The sequence below is a fragment of the Conger conger genome, chromosome 16 (genome assembly GCF_963514075.1).
Source record: "Conger conger chromosome 16, fConCon1.1, whole genome shotgun sequence".
NCBI lineage: Eukaryota > Metazoa > Chordata > Actinopteri > Anguilliformes > Congridae > Conger > Conger conger.
In genome coordinates, this window is record NC_083775.1 from 14482362 (window position 1) to 14508001 (window position 25640).

At 45.4% G+C, this 25640-nt stretch overlaps 2 protein-coding genes across 8 annotated transcripts in view; both read right to left on the reverse strand.

The window, feature by feature from the left end:
- The window catches only part of nacc1a (nucleus accumbens associated 1, BEN and BTB (POZ) domain containing a), a 36248-nt gene that overhangs the window by 1070 nt on the left and 9538 nt on the right, over positions 1-25640 (reverse strand). For 5 of the 7 annotated variants that reach the window (XM_061224412.1, XM_061224405.1, XM_061224410.1 and 2 more), the window contains exon 6: positions 24673-25083. In XM_061224412.1, coding sequence (XP_061080396.1) covers positions 24782-25083 — 302 coding nt within the window. In that variant the 3' untranslated portion in view covers positions 24673-24781. Of the gene's footprint in view, positions 1-24672; positions 25084-25640 lie in introns of those variants that run through there. The other 2 variants (XM_061224406.1, XM_061224407.1) reach the window with 1 other exon arrangement.
- LOC133115118 (immediate early response gene 2 protein-like) lies at positions 10826-12218 on the reverse strand. Its single transcript, XM_061224858.1, has one exon. It carries the CDS (start codon positions 12118-12120, stop codon positions 11545-11547), a length of 576 nt encoding a protein of 191 aa, XP_061080842.1. The 5' UTR covers positions 12121-12218; the 3' UTR covers positions 10826-11544.

The window sequence follows — 25640 nt, forward strand, 5'->3', positions numbered from 1 at the left end:
GTTGATTTGTTATTAATAGCGATAACCGTTCTATAAATAATGACTATGATATTAACGATAACTATCACAAAAAAAAAATTCTGATGATGATGATGATGCTTATGATTACGAGAGAGAGAGAGAATCTCTGTAGATTTATGTTTGTTTTGTTTTTTGGGAGTTAGCTGAGTTCATCTTGTGGCCATCCTTGTGTTCGTGTTAAGTGTGACAGTGCAGTTCTGGGACCAGGGTTTGGGGTGGAGCTCTGTGCTCTGGGAGACACACATGGTGCCTCAGTGAGCCTCTCTCTGAGAACGAGGCTGAACCTCCAGATCACAAGTTGGCTGAAACAGGGGGCTTTGATCACTACAAACAGGCAAACAGAGAGAAAATGACTGTGCTGCACTGACTGTGTGGGCTTCATAAGTACAACCTGGATTCTTACACATCTGTCAGCCTTGTGGACTGGAACTATGCCAAAAACCCCCAAGTGTTGAATTTGATCCCCCTTTGGAAATGTTGTTCGGCGCATTTTCCAAACCATGCCCTCAAAATTATTTTCAATGAGTTGACAGGGCTTTTTTCAAAGTGATTTGGACTTTTTAATATTTTGTATAAAATAAAATTTGACTTACTGGTGATTACCTCCAGTCGCTAACAACAGATGCTCATTTAGGATGCTGTCATACATTTCTGTGCCACTAGATGACGCTGTTGTATCTGTGAAGAAGAAACGGAGCTCCACTACCATTCCTGGTCACCAGAGGGCACTGTATGCAACTCAAAACTCTATCCCATTGTCTTTTCTCCCGCAAAAGTCTCTGTATTGCCAATAATACCAGGACTTTTCTCACACCCCGTCTTAAATTCACTCTGACACAGGCTGGGCCTTTCTGTACACTGGAACTAGGACTTAGATGCTTCTTTCCAGTGAAGAATCTGATTATTTATTTAGCTTTTATTTTCCAGAACATGTAACACAGTCAAATCAACTGCATGGAAGAATATAATGACTGGGCCTTTTCTGCAAAACCTTCCTCTGTGCCCCCCTGATCTCTTGTGTGTCTCTGTCAGCCCCATCTAGCATCTGCCTCTCTTTCCTCTGTTTATCTCACTGCAGAGGAAGGGCATGTTACTAACAACCTTTCTTTTCTGTATTATTATTATTAATATTATTATTATTGCACCCATTAGCTGTCAGGCATCAGTCAATCTACACTACAGCTATGGCACTCTAGATATCCTACAGATGCAGGATAGTACAGCTTAGATATAGCTGAGGGTATGTCCAGTTTAGGTGTACCTACCTGCACTTGTCCCACTTTAGTTATATTACACTATAACTATACATCAGATAATACCGTCATACAAGCCTAGATGTCACACAACAGGTGTATATCTCTACACAAAGCTTACTGTAGGAACACTTTCAGTAGCACGTTGTGTGGGCGTGTGTGTGTTTCCATGTTTGTGTATACTTGTGGCGAATTTGTTGTTGAGTTAAGTTTGTGTGTGTGTGCACGTGCATATTTATGAGTCTGTGTGCGTGCTTGTGCATATACTTAAGTCTGTACGTGTGTCTGTGCGTGTGTGTGCATATGTATGAGTCCATGTGTGTGCTGGTGCATATGCTCGAGTCTGTGGGTGTGTGTGTGTGTGTGCGCACGCGCATGCATATGTTTGAGTCTCTATGTGTGTGCATGGGCATAGCTTGAGTCTGTGTGTGTGTGTGTGTGTGTGTGTGTGTGTGTGTGTGTGTAAGAGTATATGCATGACATGTATGTTTGTCAGTGACTAAGTGCACAGAATGCATGGGTTCAGGAGGTGAAAGACACTGTATGGTCATTGTCTGGTGGCTGTTTCCAGCTGTTTCCAGTCTCTCAATTTTTAGATCCAGGATGAGAAATTAATCTATTGGCCTATTACAGTCCCATTCATACCCAGCTGTGGGGTTTATTGTTTCAGTTGTATTTGGCAATGTGACAAAAGCCGCCAGAAGCCCTTGCAAACGTACAATAGGCAGAGTGGAACATGATTAGACAGGTAGGGACCTGTGGGATAACCTGAGCCTGTAGTGACTAGCGGCATAATACCCAAAAGTAGAGTTTTTTACACCTGGCGTCATGATTGCACACTGCATGTTAGCAATCCTGACATGTACTAACAGTCCCATTTCTTTTGTTTGTTTTTTGTTTTTTTACTTCAGTGAGTATTTAACCCTCCCCATCTACCTCCAGCCACCATTTTCGGTCACCGCAACTGTTTTAGCTCAAGACTGGGGGAGTATTTGGTCTGTCTAAAAAGGCCATAAGATGTTTTTTGTTAATACTAGAAATGCATGTTATAGGCTAATGTGATGGCTCAGTTGTAGATGCTGATGAATTTAACATGAAATATTCAGTGGTTGAATCACCCCAAAAAACTGTTGGCATCACCTTTCCTATCTTTCCCATTCATTTTTGTCTGCACATTTTTGTGCTATTTTTTCACTCATACTGTCTTCCCCGGACACTTTTTCTGACACTGAAACAAAGGTTTTTCTTAGTTTCAGTCCAGCAAATCATGTCCCCAGCCATGAACACAGCAATATATTGGAGCAGGCAGTACATATATTCCCTGTATTTTCAACATTTTATATAAACGCATGCAGTTTCTTTTCGTTCTTTTATTATAGTTTTTTGTGGTGTGTCTGCGTATCTTGAGGTGGATCTTCATTCACATTCACACTGAAATTCATGTGTCATGTTTCATCTTTCTGTAGAGTCACATAACATTCAGTACCAGCACCTGATGCAATGCATGTTCCTGTCTGAATGGGGGAGAGGGCAAAAAGAGGAAGTACAGTGTATTGTCTGAGACCTGATGCAAGATGTTTTTTTCGCACTTAATTCAATCAAGTGTTACCACAGAAGGCCATAGATCTGATCAAAGCTGATCCTATCTCTTACCTCCTGTCTGTATCCATTTGAACATCAACATAGAGAAGAGGAAGACAGAATCACTTCATTGGACAGATGGTCGTGTACTTACGGGTGGGTGTAAATGTATATATAGGCATTTGTGTGTATCTGGATATGTATATATGGGTGAGTGTGTGTGTGCGCATCTGATTATGTTTATATGGATGTGTGTGCGTTTGCAGGTGTGATTTTCTGGAGACGTATATGTGGGGCGTGCGTGTGCGGTTGTGTACCCCAACATTATTTCCAGTGCCTTACACCGTAGACTGAGTCAGCCCCAGCCCCATACTTAGACAGACATATTTACTTTCACAAGAACACACAGGAGCTTGGCAGAGGGCAACACGCTGATGTCATATTAGTACCCTGTACTTTCTGCCTTTCATAGTCCATCCCTCCCTTTTCTTCTTTCTCTGTGTCTCTTTCTCTCTTTCTCTGCTGAGTTTATCAGACACAGGGTGGGGCCTTTTCTGTGACAATGGCAATGCTGATGAAAGTTCAGGGCAGGGATGGGGGGGTGCTGTGTGAGGCTCTGTCATCTTTCCCCTATCTGTACATTCACTCTGTAACTCACTTGTATATCAGCCATAAATCTCCAGAAACACTCACTGTGTCCATTCTCTTCTGTAACTCAGTCTTTCCCCTCCGCCTTGTCGTTCTCTTGTACATTGCCACCATCACTCTTTCTTTACAACGCCTGTGTGCCTTGTTTCTTTCCCCCCTATTTATTTAATGACGTTTGCCAGTGCAAACAACCACTGTCGGGTGCACTAGCATGCTGTGTAGTGTCCTGGCCACAAGAGGGCAGCATCAGAGTGTTGTTATATGTCTTTGGAAATCCCAGGCAGTGGTGACACTGCTGAAATCACTGGAAATGTGGTGATTTACTACTAGAGTTTGGGGACAAGATTGTGTGTGTGTGTGTGTGTGTGTGTGTGTGTGTGTGTGTGTGTGTGTGTGTGTTTCATTTGTCTACTTCTCGTGTTCCAGTAAGCATTGTGTGTTTCAGCGTGCGCTCTCATCCGTGTGCTGGTGCATGCATGCGTGAGTTTCAGAGTGTTGCTGTGTGTAAACTGGTGCATCCAAGCAAGAGAGAGCATTTCCCACAACTAAGTACAATAAGGCCCTTGCATATTCCCGTTCACTGTCTGCCACTGTGTTCTGACCAAATCATCCATCTCACATCAACTCACGTAAGATAAATAACCACACAACTAAATCAAAAAACAATGTAGGCACCACTATGGAAAAAAGAAAAAAACATTTTAATTACAGAAAAAGACCAAAAAAAAGTAAAGTATTTACTTACAGAACTGCATGTGCAATGTGCATGCCACACCGTGGGTTTAACAGTCATCTTCAGGAATAAAAAGAATAATATGAATTAAAAGAAAAAATATATATATATAAATATAGATAGATGTTTTTAAAATCAACATGTTCCTTTTTTCCTTCTATTTTTAAAAACAAAAAATGCAAAAAAAGACAAAAAAAATTTAAAACAGCAAAGTGACTTTGGTGAGAATCAAAGGCGGTTTGTTTCTATTGCCAGCTGTTCACTGCAAAACTGGAGGTGAGATAGACACTTCAAGACAATGTTCAGGACATTATAAAAAAATAATAAAATGAAAAAACTCCTGTGGAAAAATAAAAAAAGATTAAAAGATTGAAATTAAACTCCCTCCATTTGTTGAGTTGGAGAAGGAGCTGCCTGATGATGTACCCGTTTACTCTGGCTATGAAGTCTATTCTCTCTCTGTCTCTCCCTCCCCCTCTCTCTCTCTCTCTCTCCTTTCTCTCTGTCTCTCTATCTCTGTCTATCTCACACACACTCTGTCTCACTGCTGTTTCTACCAGTGCATTTTGTAATTCCAAACACAATTCTTCCTAAAGAACCTGAATAAAACCAGAGAGAATGCACTCTGTCTTCTGCCTCCCTTCTCTTCTTTCTCAAAACTCCCCTCCTCCACTTCTCCTCCTCCTTCCTTCCTTCATTCCTTCCCGTTTTTTATTGCACTGCTCTGTATGGCGCTTGTTGTGTTTTGACGGCTGAAGGAAGGAAGGTGTCATCGTGGACCGAGGGAGGGGTATTTCCTGGACATGATGAGGTATGAGCGTGAATATGTTGTGGAACCTGGTATGCTCTTACACACTTAAAAAAAAAAATCGTTTTAAAACGAATGCAGATTATTCAAATTAACAAAACAATGAACACAAGAGAACCGATTTAAATTTAATTTAAATATTTATATCATCACTATCAGGAATAGTGACCTCTTTCGGTCGAAAGACAAATAGCATGTGACAAATGCATTTGCCCCCGCTGAAGCATGTCCGAACGAACAAAAACTGGGCGATCCTCTTAGTTTCTCAAAGCTCAGTTATTTTAAGATGTAACCCAATTATTTATCTCTAAAATACATACCAGGTCAAGTTTGGATTGAACAATAACACGGTCAATTAAATTATCTACAAGCTCCTCCCTTTTTATATTTCACCTTTGCCACTGCCAGTATAACATCTGATACTAGTGAGATCGAGGGGTAATGTAATGAGGCTATAGCTATTGCTATGTACTGGGTAACGTGGCGACATTTTAAGGTATTCAGCATATTTTCGTTTACAGCGCCTAGGCAATTCTTCTACTGCTATATACATTTTTTTATTACTAAGTAATACATTGAACAAGTTCATTGTTTACCGTTGTTTAGGCTATTAGCTAGTTAGCCAATGTTACGTACCTAACTAGCTGTTAGCAAGCTTGTTTTTGGTGCATGTGTTGCTTTTTAGGCTAGAGTCGTGCCTTGCAATTAATATTAATCGTATCTAGCCAGCTTAATGGTATGTGTTTTCATTTGCGGCAGACAATTTGAAAAGAGGACAGCATTCAGTTCAGAAGAGGTCTTTACCCGTCCATGCTCCAAGCTGCTAAAACAGCACGATCAAATCTCACAGTAAGTTCTAAACCCAAATTAGGTTAGCTAGGTAATTTAACAAGTAAGTCTAGCTAGCTCTAACGCGTGAAGTTGTTAGCTAGTTGGATATGCTAACTTTTTTTCGAGTGTTTGGCGATGTCATCTAACGTTAACGTTATCATTGCAAAAGTAATTTCTGTAATTTTCCCATTAGCTGTACCATTTAGCTAACTGGAAAGCATAAGTTACAGCTTTCCAAGTTCATTAACCATTAGACTGCGTCCAGTCTTTTCTCATACACTTGTGAGGTCAGAAGTTGAGGAGTCATAGCAAACAAGCGCATTTGGATCGTTTTCACGTGATCACATTACATTACATTATTGGTATTATTTCGAACATTAACATAAAACATTTTGAAAATAATAATAAGTACAATACATTAAAAACATCTTAAAACAAAAAGGAGAAAAGAAATAAATTGGCATTTGGCAGACGCTCTTATCCACAGCGACGTACAACAAAGTGCATACCCATAACCAGGGGTAAGTGCGCTGAAAGACCCTAGACGGTAGTTAGCTAACCGCTATCTATATGGGCTACTGAAGCTGCTAGATTCTCCTTTTTAAGCCACAATTGTCTCTGGTATAATGGTAAATGCTTGGCATTTATATAGCGCCTTTATCCAAATTGTACAATTGAGGCTTCTCATTCATCCACACACTCACACACCAACGGCGATTGGCTGCCATGCAAGGCACCGACCATCTCGTCAGGAGCATTTGGGAGTTAAGTGTCTTGCTCGGGGACGCTTCGATACGGGCGGGGGATCGAACCGGCAGCCCTCCGACTGCCAGACGACTGCTGTTACTGCCTGAGCCATGTCGCCCCCTTGGTATGATGGCATCCTCAACACGTTTGCGTGTTGACATGACAACACAGAACACAAATCTCAATTAATATTTGATCTCAAATTTAGGGTAAAGGGGCTAAAAAGAAAGGTATATTTTCACTTTAAATAACGTATTTATTGCAGTGTGAAAAATATTGATCGAAGGTTTGCTTTCATTATAGACACAAATGTGGTGTCTAAGTGGTGCAGAACACAAAACACAACTGTGGTTGTACATTTGCTTCAGAAACATCTTCCTTTTTTTTTTTTTTTAAGTGAAACTGATAAGGAAGTGGATTCAAACCAATCTTGGGGAAAACCCATGTACTGTGATTTCATAACATACAAAAACCCTGTACAAAAACACCTTACTTGCCTACGATTAAGCATGCTGCTTGTATAGTCTGTAGTAGGCAAGTAAGATGTTTTCGATAAGTCAGTATTCTCCCGTGGCCCAGAATCAGGATTATAGGGTTGGATACCTGCTCTGAGTAAAACCAGGAAAAGCTCTTTTTTTATTTAGTCCATGTTCCAGATTTGGGAGGGCTTTATACAGTGCGGTTATCTAGCTAACTCTGTAATTCTGCTTTGTGACGTAAGCCCCAATGCTTGTCTAGAAATAGAGGTAATTAAACTTCCCCTTGTCTACTCTTCAGGAATGAAAGAATGGCCTGAACTAAGTTCATTCGTTCTGGATGGTTAATTCTGTTGTACTTGCTAAGACTCAGTGATAAGATCTCAGGCTAGACTGAGCCAATATTGAAAAATGGCTTTTCTTACTTTTTATTCAAGGAACTTTTCCAAATAAAAGAACACTCAAGTAAAAATCAATAAGACATGGCCTACTTGAGAAAATAGGTGGGAATACAATGTTTTAAATAATGCTACAATGGAGGTTAAATAAATTAGTACATGCACTTAAAGGCACTTGCAGGTGGTTAGACTGAAGTAGCTCATTGTGATACCTATAAAACGCTTTAAGAATGTTTTGTTGAATTACTGGCAAACGAAAAATAATTTTCATTTGCTACTATATTAATTGTATTTATAATATTTATGATATTAATTTATTTTATTAATTGTATGTGTAAAACAAGCTCAGAGAATGAAAAAATGGATATGGACCAGAATCAAGAGTTTTTTTCAAGGGACTGAAAAGTAGATGGTGTTTGTGTTGGCACTAATTAATTCCAGGCTTTTGCTCAGGGGTTTTCTTTATACATGTTTAAATGGTCCAAGTAACTGGTAAATAATCCTAAGTAATACTATAAAATGCTTATTTTAAGACAAAAGAAGCAGCTGTGTTCAGACCGGTTGGCTTGGCGCAGTCCTGCCGCTAGCTTGGCATGTTGGCCCGAGGCTTCTTGCCGGAGGTGTTGTGTGTGGGGCTGTGTGGGGACTCCGCGTAGCTCCACCCAGCCAACACTTGGCAAGGCTGAATTGACGCACACCACTCATTCCTTTCCTGTCTCCCCCCCTCTCTCTCCTCCCTATTCTCTTCCTGTATCACCCCCCCCACCACCACTTCATTGTTCTTCCCAACTTCTCCCAAAACTACAGCCTTCCTCTGTGGTCCCTCCAGACTCCTCCCCTTGCTTAATGCCTTCCTGGCCCTCACACTCTTCTTGCCTTGTGTCTGTATGTAAAGCGTGTGTGTGTGTGAGGGGGAGGGGGTCTGTTTTGTGATGGAAATAACCTTGCCAAACCTGTCCTGTCACAGTATTTACATAGCAGCTCGGTGGCGCGAGGATAAACAGCGTAACACGTTTGACTTGACGTCGTTTCCAGGACGGTGAATCGGCTGCACATTCCTTGTGGTGAACCTCCCCCTCTTCCCCCGACCCCAGCCTCTGTCAGCCAGATGTGTGGATGTATGGCGGGTTCTGTCCTTGTCCTGTCCTATAAATATGCATTCCTGCATAGCGCTCACTTCCTGCTTCCGCTCCATTCAGATACAGACCCGATCAGCTCACCATTCATACACTCTGACATGCACACACACACGCACACACAAACACGCTGACATACACAGATATTATCAAAAAACCACAGTCTCACGCAAGCTCAGACAAATACAGCTTGATATGGCTCGGCTTCTGTCTTTTGCAATTCGCTGTTTGTCTCTTGTGGTAGTCTAAATAACGTTCACTGTAACAACTCCTCCGGAGGGGGGTAATAAAACAATGTGAAACCCAAATAAGAAGTGCCACGCGATACTCCTGCCTACTTGTGTGCATCTGTCAACACAGATACTCTGAAGAACAGGACCCTCAGCTTTACTTGATGAGCTGTGAATACAATGACAGTGATTACTCACATTCATTCCATCCATCCAATCATGTTATTATTTCCCCTACAATTACACATTTAAATACACTGCATTACACTGGATACATTCTCAACCTGCCGTCTGACCGTCCCCCTGAGTCAGTTGGCAAAAACATTGTTCTCTCCATCGCATCAGGCAGATCTGTAATCTCACTGATTATGGGCAAGTCCAATTCCAGTTTCTGCGAATTTACAGTTCAAATACAAGTCTCTTCTGAGGCGTCACCCACTAATTCGTCATGGTTTTAACATGAATGAGTTAATTCTGTCATGTGATTTTGCTGTGCGCTGGCAGTATATTGTAATACTAAGGCTGGTTGTTACCAGGTTTTAATCCTAACTCGGTTAATGTTATTTCTTAGAGCACAGTGCTTGACTTGAATTTCTTTGGTAATATGTAACTTTGTAAACAAAACATAAGTAATCTTCTGGAAAGTAAGCCTGTCTGCCAAGTAGATGGTTGTGCGCAGTTGTTTTCAGGTTGTACTGTTGACTGTGCCATTAAGCCACTATTTTGCTTCACTTACACAGCAATTTAGACTTTAATGGAAACTTGTTGAACTGGCAGGCTTGTGATTTGTTATTTATCATGAATCTGGTTGGTTATGTTAACTAAAATAAAGTAACATGGACATCTGCCCAGGATTTAAACTCACATGTTGCCTTGGTGAAAAAGCTCTCAGTATTTAACAGTAATGATAGTATTCACTGTGTGTATGTGTGTTCTATGGTTCTGATTTGACTTTGCTTCAACATGCTATTTATGAGATGCTGTTGCTAGACTATACGTGTATTTATATTTGTGACTTAATATAATGTGTTATGAATAAATAATGTTACAAGTTTTACTGACTGCGGCTTCGCAGTTGTATCACCAATTCTCCCTGTGAATATTGTGCCCATTGACACCTCAAACTTGTCCAGCAAACAATGGGGATTATTTGCCTCATAAGGTACCTTTTGTGTGATGTTATGGTGAGTCAGTGGCTCTGTCACCACTGAAAATACTATGAGTCGGTAGTTTGCTGAGTAACTATCACTTCAGTAAAGGAAGTGATAGGGCAACTCATTTCTGGTAAGTTACTTTGGAATGAGTAATACGGAAGTTCCGCAACTTCGACGGGAATTCACGGGGAAATGACTAAAGACTTGTTTTATGGCGGCTCTTTGTTTTGAGTGGAGTGAATTGGCGAGTTCGGGGGTGCGGAGGCTACAGCTGTCTGAAATAGGGTGACGTGACCGGCACCCCGCGGGTAGCGCCCAGCACCACTTCCTGCCTTCCGTGCAGACACAACCCATCCCCCGAGCGAAATTCGTCATATTCACATGTGCCAACACCTATCCGGCCTCCTAGCAGAGTCGAATAAACAGTCAGCTGGGTGGAGTGTGTTTCTGCCAAACCAGATTTGCGAGAGCAGCCACCTTTCATACCATCTGAGCGCAACAGGCGTTGTGCTGAAAGAGCGACAACGTGTTTCTGAGGAGGAATGCCGGCCGGCGACAGTAGCCCCAGTGCTTTAGATTCCAAGAAATTCCGGTAGGCCATAGCATACCCTCGATCTTGGATAAGTTTTTATTTGTAAATAGCAATTTGTGTCGGCTCTGAATAGCCAGTGAAATCCAGGCTGTAAATAGTCTAGGTCTTTCATTAACGGCAGCTGCTGAACGATAATACATGGATGGTGAATGGCCAGTAAAGGCTTTGGTAGGCTCATATCAAAGAATGAAAGTGGAAATAAAACAATGACGAGATGTCAGTTTAAAAAACAAAGATTTTTTTATTGTTTTGGTTTGAGGTATTTGGTTACACAATCAAACTATATCAAGAGCAGCATCGGGTAGGAAAAACACAGTGAACCATCCCGATATATTGATGTATAAAATGTCCCATGGGGACCAAAATGCATGTACACACCCCAGATCTGCCTGGACCAATGGATGTTCCAAGTATCACACACAGCAGGTTGAGGTGCTCTAGATTAACAGTTGTCACGTTCGCCTAGTTGCACAGTTAAAATTTTATTTATGTAAGGCCACATTTGGGGAAGTTGGCAGAGCCGAGATAAAGTCCCTCTGGGAGATAACAATGGAGTACCTCCCCCGCTGGGCCCCTGCTGGCTGCAAGTGGGGTGGGGGAGGTTTCGGACTTTTGCGGAAGTTTCTCAATCCTGAGTCATTTTACAACAGGAACTGCCACGCGCTTTCATTCGTCTGCGCCCCCATATCGCCGCGTAATGACTCCGGGCCCAGTTTTGACTTATTCCTTTGTCAGTCAGGTCAGGCTGTTCGGATTTGCTGCGCTCCCCCTCCTCCACACCTCTGGTCGTCGCTGATTGCGACTCTGTGGTCAGGGAGTCACACTTCCAGCTTTTAGCCCAGGCTCGGTTTTTTCACACCGGCAGTCTGCGATTACGCCGAAATCCTCTTGGAGCTTTATGAAAGCCTGAGTTGGTAATGTCCCAGTGCCGCCTGTTCAGAACGCGGCGATGGCCTGGGATAGGGGGAGGGAAGTCAGAGCAGTCACGGGTCGATTGCAGATCGCAGAGTTGCTCCTCAGTGCCGTGCTCCGAATGACCCGGTTCTCTTCCCCCGCTTCCATTTTCGCCCTCTTGCTTGGCAGGAAGTCGGGCTCGGCAGTCACTTTGCCCCGTCGTTTCCGAGAGTGGCGGTCAGGTCCCAGAGAACGGTGGTTCTCCTTGTTCCCTTGACTCCTCTTAGAGCCAGCGGAGGCCGACTTGCTTTCACCCTGGCACGGTTTACCCTCCGCAGGCGCGGCTACCGGCGCGCAGTCGGGCGCAGAAGTCTCGGCCTTGGTGCCGTTCGTGTCCATTGCTTCCTCAGTCGGTGACTGCTGTGGGTCCGTAGATGTGGTCTTGCCGTCGTTCTCGCAAGCCATGTGAGCGGAGTGGTAGATGTCCCGGGCGGACTTCATCACGAGCGTAAGCAGGAGGCTTCGATGGAGCCGTAGTCCGCCGCGCTGGGAGCGCGAGCTGTATAATTTCCCCAGAGCCTGAACCATGATCCGCTTTGCCTCTGTGGTTACATCCATTGCTTTGTATTTTGCAATTACAAACTGTTGTAACTTTTTCACTTTCTCTTCACCTTAGTAGTTCGCTGTTTTAGAATTCAATACCACTTCTCTCTAACAGCACCGAAACAGTTATGTCCTGTAGGGTGCGGGGCGCGATAATATAGTAGCACTGACGTCAGGGGTTTGCACGAGCGCGTGATTGACAGTTGTACTCCACCAATGGATCGGCTTGGTTGGACCTAAAGTTATTACAACAAGGCGTTGCAATATAACCTCCATATTACATACGATGCAGAATGAACTGCAAAGGAACATATCGCAACACCAATTCGTAGTTTTGGGGTTTCTGTGGTGAATCCGAGAGAACGCTGGAATTCACAATATAGTATGAGTACTGTCACCCATCCTTTCCTGAAAACGGATAGATTAACCCGACTGAAACAACGGCATGCTTTGTCAAAACATGTGCACATTTAACTAAAATATGAAGTGCACGTGTGTAAGTCACTTTGGCGAAAAGTGTCTGCTAAATGACTGAATTGGAATTGTTGTCAATAGACTTATTGCGCCGTAGACTCGATACGCTTTGAAACGGTGCGAAATTCTACTATACGGTGCAATGCTTAAAAGTATGCGCAAAGCAAATGTACGCTTGCAAAGTAGCCATGAGTTTTGTTTAAATTTTTACGGCAAATCACCAGCCTAAATCCTTCTGTATACGTGTGTCTTGTTACCAGGGTATTTATTGTAGGCTACTTGAAATATATTGGGCAGACATCATGCAATAAGCGCATGCACTGCGTTTCCAGTTCTTTTATAAAAACTTGAGCTCGTGAACTTTAAAATGTGTCCAGGGTATTTGTGGCATCTGGTATGTTTTTGCGGATCATTCCAAATTTTGCATATGAAACCTGTTATTTCCCTAGGGAATTTTCCTAACAACGTAAAACGATAATGACCATATAAAGAACATCCGGTGGATTCCCATGGGGGCCTCTGTGGAAAACCCATGACGCGGGGGCGGTAGTACTTCCCTCGCCATATTTAGTGGAGGCGGCGCTTATGTCGCGTCGCTGCATTCCTTATATGGTATGCTCACCGGACGCGCCCAACTTCCTCTGCCCAAGTACGGAACAAAAGCCTGTTCAAAAGAGTGTTCAAATTACAGCGGATATAGGCCTGCCAGGGTATTAATAGTACAGGAAATCTCCCGAGACACACATCTGTCTTCAGACATACTTTCTTCATTTACTAGCTTCATGAGTCCAATAACGATCTCTCTGCCTTTTGTTTAGCTGTTTCTTTTGCAAGCTGCACAGCTAAACTGAGTCACACTGTGATTCTGGTATCAGTCAGTCACTGCTACCTTATATTATGTTTTCACAGTTCCAGTAAATAGTCATTCATGAAAAAACGATTGAACATAAATACCTGTTTCCCTATTTTTTACTGTAACTCTCAATTCCTCCCTGTTTTTACTCACAGAGCTTGTGATAACGTTTACTTTTACACTTGATTTTGCCAGTGTATTCCTCATAGGCCTTAGATGTGGGGGAAAATGTCTTCATGTTCAGAGATATCAGGGAATGCCTCTGAGGGGTGTGCATAAACTAACTTCCTGGGCTGTCAGTTCCTGGCCACGCAAAAACATGCAACATGCTAACTATACGTCCTTGTCAGCCCGCGGTCACTGGATGTGCACGGTTTCTGGATGTGTCCTTTTAATATGCAGCAGCTGAAAGCCACAAACCTTTTGGACTGAAAGCCTTGTTTACCCACACCCTCTCGAGGGAAAGTATGATGTGCACAGTCCTTGTTGAAGAACATCCTTTAATTACATACAGTAAAGTGTAACTGTCGTGAGTCATTAATTTGGCTCAAGTGAAGCCTTTTCACAGATTCACTTTGTACACACACATGCAGACACACACACATACAGACACACAGACACACACACACACACACACACACCCATGCAGACATACACAAACGCATACACACAAACCCACAGCCAGACAAACACAAACACACATGCATACAAGGAGATAAACACACACACATCAGTCAGACACAGCCCTGCAGCTGTGTGCTAGCTCGTGTTGAGTGGAGCAGGGTGGGGGATGGGTGTGTGTGAACAGGCAGCATCAGGAATGCGTAAGGAGGGAGGGGACTGCAGGGGGGGAGGTGCCGGAGGTGGGAGGGGGGGAGGGTGAGAGGAAAGGAAGGAACAGATCTGTGGGCAGGAGGGAGAGAGTGAGAGGAAGTACGCAGGAGAGATATGGGCTGCCGGATTCAAACATCATCTGTGTTTAAATTATTCCCTAAAGGTAGCACTGCCGTGTAACTATAAACATGGCTGCAAGAGCCCTTAGCCCAACCCGAACTACCTCCCTCCCACACTTACAAAGGCCTGCGGCATTTCCCTGATGAATAATGAGAGGGAACTCACAACCCCCCAAAAGATTGGAGAATGATCTTTTATTCGTCTTGACAAATGGCCACTGAGCTGCCATAAATCCAGCCTTGGTCTCTCTTCTCTGTGAGTTTGTATAGCAAAGTAATGTTAAGTGATATATGGCTAAAATAATATATCACCTGTGATCATTTGTTATATGGACTTTCATATTTTTTGTGTTATGAATGGTATTGTGAGTTTTGAACATTATCAATCTGCCCAGGTTAATGAAAGTGAAAGCTTTTTGTTCTATATGGTGCTGGATCTGTGTGAATCTACATGGAGCAGGGAAGCTAGTGTCCATCCTAACCTGACACGTAGACAGACAGACAGACAGACACACACACACACACACACACACACATGCAGATAAACAGAGACACACACACACAAGCAAATAAACACACAAGACACACACACGCTCACATTGCAGCCATTCAGCCTCTCTGCCTGTCTTTGAACGCAATGTTACATCGCATGTTTTTCTTTGTGTGTCCGTCACTCTCCTTACTTCGCTTCATCGTTCATGTCCCGTTTCATGTTCCTTCCTTTAATCCCCCCGTTCCTCTTTTTCTCTGACCAGCAGTAGTGCGGTCGCCTGCCTTGATTAATGTGTGCTGATTATCCGTTAGATTAATGAGAGTTGGGGCCAGGAGACCCAAGCTCCCCTCCTCCTGCAGAGGGGAACCAAGGTGAGAACACACGCTTCCCCTCCCCCTCTGCCTTACACAGAGCTGCCTGTCACAGTGGCGACAAGTGATTTAATCAGCTGTAAATCCAATCAGTTGTATTTACTCAGGCCTGTTCTGAAACATGCTTGAAATACTACAGAACTGGCAAAATGAAACATCAATGCCAGATACGTTATTAAGATATTGTCAGATGACAGGATTTGGTTGTGAACCATGAGACATCAGTGCATTTTGTTGAGGAGCAAGGGGAGAACATGATGTTCTTTCACTCAGCTCTGCGCAGCCCCCTAGTGGCCACAGCAGGGAGCTACACACATTTCTGCCCAGACCTCATTAAAATTTCATGGTTTCCTGATGTGGAAAGCTGTCAGAGGTGGTAAAGAGAGGGGGCGTGTAATTTGTGAGCGCGCGCTTTTCAGAGGGGTTATCTCAGGCAACGAGGCCGGGGCATCGAGCGCTAAGCGCCCACTCAGCACCGGCGGAAAAAACAACGGCTGTGTTTTTCTTTTTTTTTTAAACACCGGCTGCGCCCGTTAGCGGCCCTTACACCTCCTCCCACCGCTCGTACTCCTGGAGCCTTCTCCGCCATCACAGATCCCGGGCCGCGCGTCTCGATTAGGGGATACAGCGTAGCATTACCATTCTTCTGCAACACAGTATCCACACTGGTGCCAAGTATCTAAATATATACGCATTTTATAATGCATTTTGTTTTTATGTTACGGTCGGAAAGCGTGATGCGGAGGCGAACAAGCAGCCTCAGTGGAGTGCGTTAAGATCATATAAACGCACATCTCGTAGTGGATTATCCCGTTATTGCCATAGGGCTGCCAACTGTCATGTTTTTGGCCTGAGACACACACTACCAAAACATAGCTCGGGCCAAATAAAATAAGCTAACTACAAAACATTTGACAATTGATCAGCTGGCTACCTAAATGAGAAATGAGGTCCCTGGTGATTCCCAGGGTCCCAGGAGTCTCCATGCGCTTACCTCCAGCTTTTTCCCCAAGGCCCTTGACCACAGGGAATTATGGGATTCCCCGAGAAAGCAAAAATAGGAGAAACATCCCCCACAGTTTTGTATTCCCAAGTGGTGGCCCCAGGGTTCCATGTAGCCTAATTGTTTGAAGCGCTCTCCTTCACAGGTACTCATTGATCTGGTGTTTTTGGTCCAATGCCGTTTCCAAGGCCACTGTGCCAAACACCAGTAACACAAACCCCCCCGTAGAACACGGCCGACGGCGAAATGCTTGATATGTAGCACAAAACTGAGCAGACTGATCACCCACAGCAGCAGAGCAGAGAGAGTGAACGTGACGGGGACCTTTTGGTGTTAATCGATATTATAGGACTGCTCCGCCGCCTCTCCTGACAGACATACACGGCCCAAAACGTGTAGGCGATGCATTAAACTCAGAGCGGGATAATGTTGTTTTCATGATTCAGCTTTTTTTTCTCCCCAGGAACAGTGCTGAATACGCTGGGTCTGCATTTACAAATTTATCCACCGAGAAAACTGAAAAAAGCCTTTTCCTCTGTGGCACGTGGCCATTTTTGCAGTTTCATGGGACAGGTCTGATCGTGTTTTCTGGTGCTGTGTGATTCTTCATAACCGTAGGACATTTAAAGACCCTGTCCAGTGAGACCCTGTCCAGTGTCCAGACTACATTATTACAGGCTTGTACAGATATCACCAGCATCATAAAGCATGTTTCCTGTATTTTGCCTACATTTCTGAGATGTATACATAAAGTCTGCTGTCAATATTGTGCATTGTTTTGAATAGACTTTATTATTCACACAGCTATGAAGTTAAAACATTAATGTCATGTTTAATGTCAGGTCATAAATTAGTTTTCCCCTCATTTCCTGAAAACCGGCCTTTCAAGGAGATAGGAGGTTTTTGCCAGTGATGTCGAGGAAAGCATTTAGCCTCGCAGTTTTCCCTTCAGTGCTCGGGGGGAAGTGTGAGGTCGGCGCCTGGCTACGAACGTGCGTGCATTGACTGCGCTGGGCGTGCGAGCACCGGCAGAAACGGCCCGACGGCCCTTTGCCTGAAGCGCTTTTCCAGCGAAGCGGCTAACGTCACATGCCCTGCGCGCGCGCCGCTGTTCTTAGAAACCCAATTCCGGCTTAACAAAGCGCCGCAGTCCCGTGACTTGCGCCGAGGGCGACAACAGGAGATACCAGCGCTGGGTAAATTTATCTCCTGTACTCTTGAGCAAGGTTCACAGTAAAACCGGAGGAACGGAACAGCGCGCAGATCTCCAGTTTTGGGTTCCCTGCTCCATAGACGGAAAGGGGTTTAATTTCCAACGTGCAGTGTGAAGGTTAACATTTGAGCAGTTTGTGGATTCCTTTACATGCTGGTACATGTCCCCTTTCCTTTCTAAAGGCACCCTTCCGAGTTTCTGTTGCTCAATGACGCTGCATAACTACATAAATAAAACCTTTTGGTGTGAACTGGGACATGTTCCAGGCCCAGCCTTGTTTAATGCGTCTGTCAGGACTACACTGGGCCGTTGTCTTAATGCATTCGATCAGTAAGAGCGCAAGTGTTAAACACGTTCTGGCACAGAATCGGAAAAAAAGGTTAGCTAACTGGGCACTCTGAAATAGCCTTCCGTGTCTCTCTCGGCTGTTAGCCCTGGTTTGGCCACACGTGGAAGACTGTCAGCAGATGGCCGTTTCACATTGCGCTGAGAGAACTTGTGAGAACTTGCTGATGTGTGATCCGCTGTCAGTTTACACGCTTCAGCCTTTTCATAAACATGATCTCATCATGGGTGCCTGACCACAGCCTGTTATTGGACAAGCCCTTACCATACAAAAGAGGGGACACACACACACACACGAACACACACAAACAAGACGCATTTGTTACAAACCTTTTATTAAGATATTCAGTTTTTTTTTCTGTCTTCTTTTGACTTTTTTTGGTATTTTTTTTTTTTTGAATGTATTTTTTTTTTTTTTTACAGTAGTTAATGTGCAATTCTCGTTATCATTGGGGTCACAGTCAGGAATTCACAAAGTTATTGGCACTTGGAACACGCGATAAACACTGGCGCTACAGGGGGACAGCGGGCTCCGACAGAAGATAGACACTACTGCATTGGGTTTTTGAAAAGCGATTCTGGATTAATACCTCATGCTGTGAGTGCACAACTAACAATCAAACTTCATTAGTGCTTCTATGTATAATATACAGTATATATATATATATTTGTATTTATATATATAGTCAAAAAAGATCTGCTTACCCCCGGGCCGTACCAGAGATACATCCTCTACATCGCAGGGATAAAAGACTCGACCCCCAGCTCCCTCCGTGTGTGTGTGTGTGTGTGCGTGTGTGTGGTTGCCTTAATTGTATTAACATTAAGTACTCTGTTGAAGGAAAGGAGCTACAACAAACCCCTTCCAAAACCACAGAAGGCTAATTAGCAGCTCTGTTCGGTATATTTAGCTCCTAGCCTGAAACAGTGCTGTGACGAGCACTGTTAAATCACGTGCTACATTTCAACAAGATATGACAAAAAAAAAAAAAAAGTGATGCTGTGTGTGCATGTGTGTGCGTGTGTGTGTGTGTGTGGTGAAGGGGGGACTACGGTCGCACAGACCCCCACTTACCACAGCTGGGGGGTGTGGAGGATTTTGGGAGAGTGTCAGAGGGCTCTCCTGCTGAACTCTGGTAGGCCGGGTCATTACAGGTGCGGAGTAATACGTAATGACTCTGGGTAAAAAGTCTACAGGTTGCCGTCAGCAAAATGCACAGAACTGAGCACTGGGGGGCGGGGTGTACAGGGACTGGCGGGCTGCAGTGCCAAGCGGGAAGAAGGAGCTGTGCCTCGACCTCCCCTCCCCCAGAGCCTGCCTGGGACGGGGTGCGGGGGGGGGGAGGGGGTGGGGTTAACAATGCAAAATTTTAAAAATGAAACAAAATTAAAAAAGAACAAAACAGGAAAACAAAATGTACACATCTTATAAACCGTACCCCCCACCCCCAACCCTCATTCCACTCCGAGACAGGAAAACTTAACAGAAGGTGCCGGGGTTCTCGTTCACAGGCCCAAAGCGGTGAACTCTGACCCAAAGGTGCTTTTTTTTCCTTTTCTTTCTCTTCCCCCCCCCCCCCCCCGCCCCTTCTCTAGTATGGACACAAACATGACAGACTGTCCACCCCCATTTCTCATTGGACCGTCACTCCACTTGTCCCACCTACTTTTCTTCTTCTTGGTTTATGACCTTGTCCATTTTGACAGAAGCAGTGACTTGTGTCACTGAACAATAATAACAAGTCATAACTTCCCACCACTAACAGTCTGGCAGGATGACCAACTGTTCTCCACCCCACTCAGATCTGTGACATCATAGATCCACTTTGCAGCGTGTAAAGCAGGAACAAATATCCCAATGACAGCATAACCAAACGCAGTGACTAAAACTAGAAAATAACAGGAACAAAAAAAAGGTGAATTTGTGTTTAAGTATTCATTAAGTAGAGTTTCTTTAAAGCCACATAAACCACATTTATTTGTTCGCCCCAACCTGCTGCCTGTCAGAGAAGGTGCTGCCCCCCGATGGTGGAGGCTGGCATTGCTCAGACACCCACACTATGCTACAGTACTGCAGCTCACCAGCAGGTGGCGTGCCTGACTGACTGCCACGCCAGGTCAACTACAGCTTCTGTGCGATACATTTATCCATCTACGTTACATATGCATGATATTCATTATATGTATATCTGTATGTAAATGTATTGGGGGTTTTTTTTGTTTTGTTTTTTAAACCACCATGGGATACAAACAGATATGTTCAGATATAAGATGTACTTGCTCAATAAGGTTCAGTATGGATACAAGCTGCATCTTGGATTCTTCAACAAGGAAGTTTCTCATGGTTATTTTTAAAAATAATAAAAATTCAGCAGTATTCAAAGGGCCCTCACCTCCGACATGCCCAACGCCCCCCCCCCCAATCTCTCAGTTAAACAAGAAACTGGCCTACTGGCCAGCACACAGCCCCCTCTCCTTCAGTAAACCCCACCCCTCCCCCATAAACAACGCAAGTCGTCACCTTGCACAATGCAAAAATATGTGGTACTTTTTCCTCAATTATAATTCCTTTTTTAAACAAGAATTGGCACCTCTACTCATTAATCTCGACTTATTATTAGTTAACTTTTTTTTACGAATCTAACACTACAGTACTTCCTCTGCTGAAAAGTAAAAACAAAAAAAAACACAATGGGTGTGTGAAGTTGTACAAAGCTTTCCCCACAGTGCGAGTGCGTGATACGGCAGCTGCATTCTGTGTGCTTAGGAGGGCCCCCCCCCCTCCCTAACCCCCCCCTCAGTAGCCTGTTCAACCCCCAGCACACACCAGCTCAGGAAAGTCAAACAGACACACACCCACACACACACACACACACGGTCATGCTCATACAGGCCCAAACACCTCTGCCAGGCCACTTACATTCCTTCTACAGTGCTGATCAACCAACTTGCCCCCAAACACACACACACACTCACACACTCTCAGTCATGCACACTCTCTCACACACGGTGTGGCTCTCTGTGGCCATAAGAAGGGTTCCCTCTGTAGGTGCGCGCGCACACACACACACACACACACACACACACACACAGCGTGGTCCCCTCTGTGGGCTGTATTTGAGCTGCTCTTAAGGAGCTGCAGTCAGGAGATCTTTGATCTGAGCACACACAGGAGAGGCTGCAGCAGCAGCAGCAGAGAGTGCTCAGAGCACCTCGCCTCACACAGGGGTGTGAACCACACAGACGCTTCTCCCCCTCACATGACCCATCTGCTGAGAGGCAGATGCATGCAGACACGCACACGCACGCACGCACGCACGCACACACACACGCACGCACACACGCACACACGCACGCACACATGCACGCACACACACACATACATACACACGCAAGCACACACACACACAGATATGCATACACATACACACGTGCACACATACACGCACGCACGCACAGACAGATACATATACACACGCGCGCACGCATACACATGCACACACACACGCACATGCATGCACGCACGCATACACACGCATACGCGCCTGCACGCATACACACGCATATGCGCATGCACACATACACGCATACGCGCATGCATATATACACACACAAAATAGCAAATGAGTTTAAAATAGATTAAAAAATAGCACTAGAAGCAAGTTAGGGTTATTTTTGTTTCTGGTTTCCAATGTTTGATGCGTCTGTTTGCCAGCTGTGTGTGTTCACTGCTGTTTGTCTTTGAGGGCCTGAATCACTGAGACAGATCACCTCATTCTGCCTGGTGTGGGGGCAATGCTCACAACCAGCCTTGCTGCACACACACGCACACACGCACACACACCCCTCCGCCCCACACACACACACACACACACACACACACACCCCTCCGCCCCGCACGCACGTACACACGCGCACACACACACACGAATTCACTCACACACACACAAACTGCACACACAGCCTTTTAGCCCCGCATCACAAGCACATAGCGACACAGAATCGAGCTCTAACACAAAACCCAAACAAACCCACACGCATTAGACAAAAGCAACACACAACACCCCCCGCAACACACGACACGCTCGCACCAAAACAAACAGCCCTTTGTTTTCCTCCATTACAATGCTACCCACATGCAAGCAAAGGCCACTGGACCGGAGGCCAGCTGGGAACACACACACTTTCACATGTACACAGGACACACACACACACACACTTTCACACCTACACAAGCACACACAGACACTTTGCACTTCTGCAAGACTTGACGTCTCCACCGTGCTCTCCACTGAGGACTGCTTCAGTACCCAGATACTGGCCGTGTTTTCTCAGGAGATGTACACTCAGATTCACTCACGGCCATCTTAGGGGCTCCTTCTCTACCCTCCACGTGTAACAGGCTTACCCGTCCATCAGTGGAGCATGCAGCAGGGACTCTCTCTCTCTCTCTCTCTCGCTCTCTCTCCATCTCTCTCCGTTTTCCAGACCGAGTCTGGGATCCTATTACAGTCAGGACGGCCCTTTTCAGAGCGCTACATTTTCATTTTTGGTAGGCTCAGTGTTGGCGGTTCGCTGATATAGAGCGGACAGGGCCGTGCCATTGCCTCCGTCACCACCCGTCCCACACACAGGCAGGCCCAGAGAGATCCACAATGGGCCCCCAAAACCTGCCACTGGGCCTATCTGCTCGTACCCTGACCACCTCACCAGAGTGTGAGAGATAGAGGCGCTAAAGGCGCCGTTTACAGCCTCTGTGATCTGTGTGCAAAGCTGGTGCACACACAGTCAGCCCATGTGTGAAAATCAGCCACATAAAAGCCAGCTGCGCAGATATAACCCCCCTCGCAGGGACACCCGAGGCAAGCTTTCAAAACAACACTCTGCTCCCAAGCGCTTCCAGATAGGAATACGCTTAGGCATTTATATTTCCCCATTCACAGGGAAAAGAACCTAAAAACAGTTTAGCCCTGTTATGACGCTCATAATTTATTTACATAACTCAGGACTCAGTGTGTGTTGGTATAGCCAATGTTCCGTAAAGCCGTTATTTTAAATGTAGAATCATATGCACACACAACACAATGACATGTGAAAGGCTGTTGTGTGTGATGTCATTTTAAGTGACCCTTAAAATGACCAAAAAAATAGTAATTATTATTTAAATGATTAAAACGTGATTTGGGAAGGCCTCAGTTAAAGCGTCCCAAGGCTTCTGGAGCCAGGCGTTTTCCCTGGGGCCGCGTTCCGTCACCCCGGCACAGAATCTGTGCCCATTTCGGTACTCCTCTGCTGCAGAGGCGGGCTTCTGCAGACAGGGGGCGTTGTAGAGCAGGGAGGAGTCAGCCCTTTAAATGACGTTAGTTTCGTTTGTCTTTTCTTTTTTTTCCCTGTGGGTGTACTTTTCAGAAATGGCTGATTTCAGAACTCTCTCGGCGCTAGCAGTCCCATATGCGCAGAGTCAAAAAATTTTCCCACAGCAGCACAAATGCATGCTGTAATTACCATAACTTAGCATAACCCCAACTCAAGCAGCATCAATCTCAGAACAACACCGAGTCGTACACAAGTATTTCCTGGCCAGGAATCTGTGTTAAGGTACAGAAAAATGGCAGTACTTCTTTAATATTTGTGAAGAGTGGAGAGTACAGTTTTAACAGAAGCAGAGGCAGTGAGAGTCTGAACACAATATGGCAGGAGAGCAGACCGGGGGGGGGGGGGGGGGCGGGGTAGTGTAGACGAGTGCCGTTCCCATGGCAACGAGGCTGTGTGCATCCCCACTGGGTTGGTCTGTGTTTGGGGTCTCCTGGTAACCCCTGAGACACCCCCCCACCCCACCCCACCCCACCCACACAGTGAAATGAGGCATCTCTTCAAACAACTGCCAAAGAGCCTGGGCCACAATCTCCCTCTCTCTCTCTCACACACACACTCACACACTTCCCTTTCCCTCTCTCAAATGCACACATGCATGCATGCAACAAAATAAAATTAAAAAAAGACCAAAACAAAAATATTTGGATACGTTTTTGCTAATGCAAAAATATTTGCTTTTCGTCTCGCACTTAAAATTCTTTAGTGGGAATAAAACTTCACAAAACATTTCAGTCCGAAAAAACGAGATTTTAAAACAATCCCTCTATTTTTAACCCCTCTATACACATAAAATATATATGCATATAGTTAAATATATTTTAAAAATATGTCAGTCTTTTTCCGTTCCCAGTCTTCAGTAACCTCTACTCTCTCTTGGAATCCTTGGCAATGTTACATACAAAGAAATAAGCACAAATGTTTTTTTTTTAAAAATGTAAAAAGAAAAGGAAAATTAAAAACAAACAAACAAAAGAAAAAGAAATCAAACTTAAGAAATGGTCGATTTTCTGGTCGATAGGTGAGCTTGGGCGGTGGGGAGGGAGAGGTAAAAGGGGGGGGGTGTGGGAATTCTTTCCGACAGACAGAGACGGTGACAGACAGACGGACAGATTAATCCACCCGGCTCTGCAGTCCCCCGCTCCTCTAGTGTTGCTCCAGTCCCACATCACCGCTGTACGCCAATACATTCAACATCAGGACAGTGTTCATCATCATACGCACCCTCTCGTAAGGGAATGTGTTCTGTTGCTATGGAGAGGGGCAATGGCCCACAAGCACCTCTGAGGGAGGTAACCAACCAACCAACCAGCTGCATAAGCCAGCCTGGGGGGGTGGGGGGGGGGGTGGGAATCTCTGCTCGAGGGTGGGTTAATCTCTTCTTCTGTTTTAAAACGAAATAAACATCATCTCCCATCATCCCTCCCACCCGCTCCCCCCTTCCCTCCTCTTCACCCCCCCCCCCCCCCCCCCCAAGCAAGGGCTTCTGTACTCCGGGTCACGTGATGGGTGGGGGTCAGGGGCGGGGCGCTATGGGAGACGGGGTGGGTACAGGGGGGGTGGGAGGAGAGGGAGGTGGAAGGGGGAGGGGTCACTTACTAAAACAAAGTGCTGCCGTCTCCGCCCACTCCCTGCAGAGACTCGCCGGAGGCCCCAGCCTCTGCGGAGGCTGCCGCCTCCAGGCCTCCCGCCTCGAAGCCGTGCTCCGCGGCCAGGCCGTCGGCCTCCATCTTGACGGTGTCGGGCAGGAAGCTGGAGTACGCGTCGCCCTCGGCCATCAGCAGCTTGAGCTTGGGGATCCAGCTCTTCCGCACCACGCGCCGCGCGTTCGTGCACATGTCCGCCGCGATGGCGTTCATCTCGCTCTCCTTGAAGCTCGTGGCGAAGTTCTGACAGTAAACTGCGGGCGGAGAGGGAGGGAGGGGGAGAGGGAGAGGGAGAGGGGGAGAGGATGAGTGAGAAGGGGGTGAGAGGGCGAAAGAGGCAGAGTCGACCATACAGTCACCAGAAAACAAGGCAAATTTCAGGGCAAGATGCACTAGCACTTGACTCGAGTGCAAGGCTGGTCTTTCTGCGGTCTGTATGCAGTTTTAAAGCGGTTTGTGTGTCTACCCTACTGCAACATATTCAGTGTGCTTAACATATACTGTAAGCTTTCTTTTTTTAATGCCTTAATCAAGGTAACAGCAGAGTTGCATAATGACCCAGCTGTGTGTGTGTGTGTGCGTGTGTGTGTGTGTGTGTGTGTGTGTGTGTGTGTGTGTGAGTGTGTGTGAGTGTGAGTGTGTGTGAGTGCGAGTGTGAGCGTGTGTGTGAGTGTGCGTGCCTGTGCAGGTCTGTGCGTGTGTGCGTGTGTGAGTGTGAGTGTGAGTGTGAGTGCCTGTGCAGGTCTGTGCGTGTGTGCGTGTGTGCGTGAGTGTGTACGTGTGTGTGAGTGTGTACGTGTGTGTGAGTGTG

Coding starts and splice junctions, on each gene's coding strand:
- LOC133115118 (XM_061224858.1), bottom strand. CDS start 12,120: ATGGATGTAACCACAGAGGCAAAGCGGATCATGGTTCAGGCTCTGGGG.